Here is a 7,047-nt window from a genome sequence, read left to right on the forward strand (position 1 = left end):
AACTCGAACACACTAGCACAAGAACACTAAAGGAAACTCGCACACCCTAGCTCAGCTACAAAAGATCCACGCAAAATACCATACATGAAACCCATACACGAGAACCACAAACATACACGACCCCGAAATGAACACCACGACTAGTTATTGAATCTATGTTTCGGAGCCCGAGGACACTCTGGAAGAGCAACATGAGCAACAATCAACTTCATCATTGTCCTCTTCCAAATCTTTCATCACATTATCGATAAAATATCTATCATACCATCGAAATTTATCCCGACGTCGGCTACGCTTCATATTTTTCCTTCCCCAAACATGTTTAATGAAATGACATTTAATTAAATGATGGAATTTTCTCTTTTTAAAACGAAAACGAGCTAATACGGTAGATGTTGAACTGGAGATTACATATTGCAAATCAACGCTATCCCTTTTGTTAAAGCTAGGATCACCATCTGAAATCAGGCCCAGACCATTTGAGGAACAATTACTCATCTCAAAATCCAGCCTGTAATTTGTCTCAAAATGCTCCCACCAGATAAAATATCACTAGAATGGGCTGGCCCAAATTGGATTTTTCAGAAGACGGATCGAGATCATCGAAGAGAGTATAATGCCTTAGTAAATCGAGCTCCAGCGACTGGATTAAATGAGCAGAAAATGAACTAAAATGTCAAAATATATTAAACTATTTACTTCAAACTTGAAGCATACTAGTCAAACGAGGCGTCAGACACAAATATTCACGCATGGACAGAACATTGTTATAACTAATGAGGGCCATGACCATCCTAATATGTGAGACTACTAATATAATTTTTTTTCATTACAATGGGCATGAAATAATTATAGCTGGTTGACCAATGGGAGGTTTTACTGATCATATTCAGGATCCAGGTCCGATCCGTCTTTCTTTCGGGATGATTTAAGGTACGGATTCTCGTAATATAATTCGGGTTTTCGTCAGAAAGTGCATGTGTGCGGGGCAAATGAGAGTATTCGATGTCAACTATTGCCTTTAAAAAAAATAATTATAGCTTGTTGAGCACTCCTAAAAACTTTAAATTCCTTTTATGCTTACAAAAATTTACATATGGTCATCCCAATTATGCTTATTGTTATTGTATTACATTTTAAAATTTTTAAATGTTCAGTTTTGCCCTCCTAATCAAATACTTCAACTTTCGCTACTGGCACGAACAAACTTCAAGCAACAACTTAAGTGACCATTTGTATACGAGGAAGCGTGTCACATTTTAAAAGATTCTCATATGTTTTTAGCAATTGACGGTTGTCGGTCAACAAAAGAAAGACACCAGTCGAGAAAGAATTATTAAAATTAAATACTTATACGTACAAGTATTTGATGCACTGTGATGGTGGATATATCAATTTCAATGTTGGATATATCACTACCTAATTGAAACCCGGTCGACATCTCAAACGCGAGTGAATTCGTGCCTCTATTTAGTCAAGACCCACTACGTCATCCACCCGGTCGTGCTAAAAGGTAAGTGCTATGTAACTTTGTTATTGGCTGATATAAACAATAGCATCTGTTTTACGAAGTAAATGCTACAGTAGCTCATTTTCAAACTTTCAAATTCATAACATAAAATGTAATTTTTCAACAACAACAACAACAAAAAAAAAAAAAAAAAAAAAAAAAAAAAAAAAAAAAAAAAAACAAGGAGTTGAGGTGAATTCTATTACCGGAGCTAGCTGCTTTGAGTTCTTAATTCGTGTATTAATACTTCAACTCTTGGACCGGACAAAATTTACTTTGTTAGTACTGTATTGAACCTTTGATGTTGCTACCTTGTAACAGAATGTATTTATAAGCTTCTTTGGATATGTGCGTGCCTTACTTGTGCGTGCCTTACTTATTCATGCGCTTCTTTGCTTATAAATGGAAATCCTTCCGCTGAATTTCCTATCGGATGCGGGTCGCTTCAAGGTGACTCTCTATCTCCTTTTTTGTTCATCATCAAGATGGAAGGTCTCACGACAGCCATAAAAGATGCTATGAATGCCTCGCTTTTTAAAGGTCTTCGGGTTGGAGATTCCAATCGTGGAGAACTCAGTCTCATTGCATCTATGCGGACTATGCGCTTTTTGTAGGTGAATGGGATGAAGAAAATGCCATAAATATGATCACTATTTTGGGATGTTTCTTTGCGGTTTCCGGATTGAAAATCAATCTTAGTAAGTCGAACCTTTATGGCATCGGGATTAATTCTCAAGAGGTGGCTAGGCTTGCTGGAGTTATGGGTTGTTCTCATTCATCGCTCCCTTTTCACTTTCTTTGCCTACCGGTTGGCCATAAAATGTCTCGGATTGTTAATTGGGATCCGGTTATATGTAAGATTAAAAAGTGGCCGGCCTCTTGGAAGGCGAACATGATTTATTTTGGAGGTCGGCTCACGTTAATTAAGTCGGTTCTAGCCTTCTAGAAGGTCTTGGCACTTACTATTTGTCTTTATTCAAAGCGCCTTCCACGGTTACTCGTAAAATGGAGTCTCTTCGCGCTTCCTTTTTTTGGGGAGGTAAAGATAATGCTCGTAAAATTCATTGGGTTAGTTGGAAGCTTATCCAAAAAAATTTATGATAACAGTGGCTTAAATGTTGTAAACCTTTCGTCTCGTAACCATGCTCTCATCTACAAATGGAGATGACGGTTCCTCAACAACAAAGACGCATTGTGGGCTAGAGTTTCACTTCTATTCATGGCATTGGAGCAGGTGATATTATCTTCGCTAATCGTAACTCTTCAGGTACATGGGGTTCGATTTGAATGTGTATTTTTGCGCTTCATGATAACGACTAGATTTCGTCTTCTTTAATGAATATAAAAGTTGGTAGTGGTTCATTGACTAGATTCTGGTATGATCCATGGCTTGAAGGGATCCCTTTAGTCTCTAGATTCCCTCGTCTCTTTGCTCTTGATTGTAGAAAGTCGAATTTAGTAATGAATAGTTATCGTAATGGTTCTTGGTCCTAGTACTGGTGTCGTGCTCTAAGGGGAGGTATAGAAATGTCCTCTTTTGACTCTGTTAAATTTAATTTCATCGGTTTCTTTTTATAGCGACAATGACGCTTGGGTTTGGGACGGTTCTAAGTCCAATGTATTTTCTGTAGCTGAGGCAAGACGTCTTATTGATGGTCATTTTTTCTCTTCTTTCACGAAAAAAACAGAATGGATTTCTTATTTCCCTCCAAAGGTAAAAGTTTTTATACGACGCCTAAAGATGCATCGATTAGCAACGAAAGACAACTTGCAGAACAAGGGTATCACTCTCCCTAATCCTTCTTGTGTGCTGTGTGAAGCTCTCCCGGAATCAGCTCTTCACGTATTCGTTACGTGCGACACCAGTAAACAGATTTGGGATTACATTAGTACATGGCATAACTTATCCATCCCTAGATGGGTTTCGATGGATGACATTTGGTTTTGGTTCGATAACCTTCTGATTCTTGGAAACAAAAAAACTTGTCGTGAGAAGCATTCTATACTCGGCTCTTTGAAACATTTGGCGGCTCAGGCTCTGCTACACCTTCAACGATACGTTATTAAGAAAGTCTCACGTTTTGAATAATATCATTGTTACTTTTTTTTTGGTTGTTCTCTAGATATAAAAAATCTAGACTAAATTGGTCTTTGTGGTTGCAAAGACATTAGACTCTTTGTAATTTTTTTTCCCTAGCGCATTGCTAGTTTTTTATAAAATTTTGTTGCTGTAAAAAAAAATAAGCTTCTGATAATAATAAGCCATCTTTGATTAGAATAAATCTAGAAAGTTATTTCTTGAAGGTTCAAAGATCTTGCTTACGTTATCGATTACAGTTTGTTCAATCTTCAAAATTGCCTAGCGCGGAAATAATTGATTGAAGTTCTTGATGGTAAACTCTTAGGATTTGAGATAATTAAAATGTGCATATACTTTAGCTTTTTTCCACAAGAAAATTAAACAAATTAAGTTGAAATTATTGTAGGTTAAAACCGCTAAATACTGGGTTAGGAACCGAAAGTATACGATGAACATTAGTTTGTGAAAATTTTATAACTAAACACGCCCTCTAGCAAAGAGCTAGAAGCGAAACAAATTACAACGGAAAATTAAGCCAAGAATTCAAGGAAGATACTATTCTATCTCTACAACTTAACCAAGGAAAACAATAGAATCAAACAGAATCAAACAAAACACTCATCTTCATAGGATGGTCCGAAAAATCAAACAATTACAAACCGCCAAAGAAACCAATATCATAAACTTTTTGTCACTTCTCACTCAGCGCATTCTAATCCGAAAACCAATGAACCCAATCACTCCATGACGAAAAATCAAAAGAAGCGATACTGATCCAAATTGCCACTCTATTCCACAAAGAAGTTATGTTACATTGCAAAAGTACATAATCCGAATAATCTATATCATTAGTGCAAATATTACAAGATACAGATTCGATGTCTATACCCTGAGACGATAAATTCACCAGAGTCGGCAAAGCATTCAGATGAAGACGCCAATAGAAATACATTAACCTTCTTCGGGAGAACTTTCGACCATTAAAAACCATGGTATACTGTTGGAAGAATAACCAAATCAATGTACCGTCTAGTGTTCGGAACAGAAAATACCCCACCTTCATCTAGCATCCAAAACCACCCATCAACAACATTAGAACCCAACTGAAAGTCACCTATGGTGTCCACTGTTAAGCATGACCAAATTGCGAACCCTAACCCCTCAAATTGTTGTTATTCCATTCCAATTCCCAACTCCCATTCACGTGGCGGTCCATAAGAGAGCAAGAAGGATTTGAATCCATATGAACCAACCTATTAAACTTCACAACACTCATTACCCACCCAAACATCATGTCAAAAGCTAATATTTCTTCCATCTACAAGTTGACTGCATAACGAAGTCAAAGGACTGATATTCTTCTCATGTAACCTCAACCACGACGATACAATCTTAAACTAAATACCATTCGTAACGCATCCCCTACTATCAAGACCTACATCTTTTCCATGAATTGCCTTGATAACTTGCACCCACAACACATTAGGATAAGAGACTAAGCGCCACCTCCTTTTTTGGAGAAGAGCTAAATTAAACGCCTTAATGCTCTCAACGTCTAAACCACCATTAGAGAACGAACCCCTCGTAGCGTCCAACCTCACCCACGCCGTTTTCTTGTTACCTCCGCCCAAAAGAACGTAGCCCGCAAACTCTCCAATCTATTCATCATGGTTTCCAGAACTTTGAAAAGAGAAAACAAATAAATCCCAAATGCTTACACACGATAATCTACCCCAATAGACAACAACGAAGCATCCAATTAAAAAGCCGCTTCCAAAATCTCAAGAATTATCCAAACATCAATTCGATTCATGCTAGTTCCAATGGGCAGATCCATAGGAACAAGTATGCGCATGTGCCGTTACTTCCACCTCAATTTGATCAACCCCAAACACCATGCATATTCGACTTTAACACATTGATCCGCAAGCCATATTGTAAGTAAAACCCATGTAAAACACGAAGAAGAGCATCCACTTCATTACCATTTCACTCGAATAATAATATCACGTCATCCGCATACATCAAATGAGTGATTCTAACACATGAACATCCCACTCGAGTACCCATGATCAAAGAAGATTCAACCACATCTTTTATAGCAATGTGAAGCCCTTCCATAACTATCAATTGAGTGCAGCACGAGACACCACATACGCGATGTAGTGGAAATTTTTTGGAGTTTTTAACTAGTGACACCAGTGGATAGTGAAAATATTTTTGTGTGACACCATTAAAATAGGTCATCTAGTAGAAAAAGTTTTGGAACATTAACCAGTGACACCTGACTACCATTCCTTTATGATGAAAAGAAACGGACTAAGCAGATCATCTTGTCGTAACCCCCTTTTTAACTTGAATTCTTGTGTCGGGCTACCGTTAATCAACACAAAAGCACGAGGAAACTAAATACATATTGAAACCCACCTCCCCCACTTCTACCCGAAACCCAACAAACTCAATATATGATCCACAAAAGTCCACGAAACCGAATCATACGCATTTTCAAAGCCGACCTTATACAACATAAGCTGTAAATTTTGCTTGCGATACAACGAAATCACTTCACCTAAAACCAACGGACCGTCCAAAATTCGTCTCCCTTTGATGAACGCCGAGTACTCATGACTTATAATTTTATCCATCACATTAGACAATCGTAGAGGCAAAATCTCAGTGGCAATGATCAAAACTCAATGGAGTCCCGAATTTTTTTCAGGATATTAATTATATTTGAATGTTATTTTAGTGTTTGTTTACCTTACAAAAACTACAAATTCAAAAAATATATGTGGTCTGAGTAGTTAAATTTGGTGATGTCTGATACAATTTAAAGGAAAAACCGTAAATTCACTCCAAAATCTTCAAAATAATTTTGTATTTCCTATCTATTTAGCTTTGTACTTACTTTGTTTATAGCCATGTGGTGTTAGGGACAAGTCATTTTGGGCTAACTGATCAGGATATAGATTACAAGCAATTATTTATAAGCTACCTGCATGCATAAAACAAGTCCATAGATCAACTCATCAACATAGAATATATGTGTTATAATATATAAATATATATATAAATGGATAGTCAATTATTGATACACAAAAGTAATATTATTGTATTACCTAAACTTGTGATATTTTTGCTATAAATAGCCATGAATGCAAGCATTAAACTTGCACCATTTCTCACACTTACAAAGTGTTTCTTTCTTTCTCTCCATTATCATCTTTGTTCTTACACTTCATTATTAGTATTCTAAATCAAGAATCAAATCACTAAAGGTAGTTATAAGCCTACTGAATTATAACATCAAGAATCAAACCACTAAAGGTAGTTATAAGCCTACTGAATTATAACACGTTATCAGCACGATAATCTTAATACTAATTATGGTTGGCTCTGCCACCTAAATGATATATGGTCGGTTATACCACCTGAATAATATATGGTCGACACTGTC

The 7,047-nt window shown here is 36.7% G+C and overlaps 1 protein-coding gene across 1 annotated transcript; it reads left to right on the plus strand.

The window, feature by feature from the left end:
• The first annotated feature begins 2,729 nt into the window (after nucleotides 1-2,729).
• LOC139849678 (uncharacterized) lies at nucleotides 2,730-3,599 on the plus strand. The gene is made up of 3 exons (XM_071839310.1): nucleotides 2,730-2,744; nucleotides 2,831-3,003; nucleotides 3,089-3,599. The coding sequence occupies exons 1-3, from the start codon at nucleotides 2,730-2,732 to the stop codon at nucleotides 3,597-3,599; spliced, it is 699 nt and encodes a 232-aa protein (XP_071695411.1).
• The last annotated feature ends 3,448 nt before the right edge of the window (nucleotides 3,600-7,047 follow it).

The sequence above is a fragment of the Rutidosis leptorrhynchoides genome, chromosome 5, assembly GCF_046630445.1.
Source record: "Rutidosis leptorrhynchoides isolate AG116_Rl617_1_P2 chromosome 5, CSIRO_AGI_Rlap_v1, whole genome shotgun sequence".
Classification (NCBI taxonomy): Eukaryota; Viridiplantae; Streptophyta; class Magnoliopsida; order Asterales; family Asteraceae; genus Rutidosis; species Rutidosis leptorrhynchoides.

Bases quoted from the DNA above. Each gene is read 5' to 3' on its own strand.
- LOC139849678 (XM_071839310.1), top strand. The intron at 3,004-3,088 runs GTACTGGTGTCG...TTCTTTTTATAG, and splicing joins CGTAATGGTTCTTGGTCCTA to CGACAATGACGCTTGGGTTT.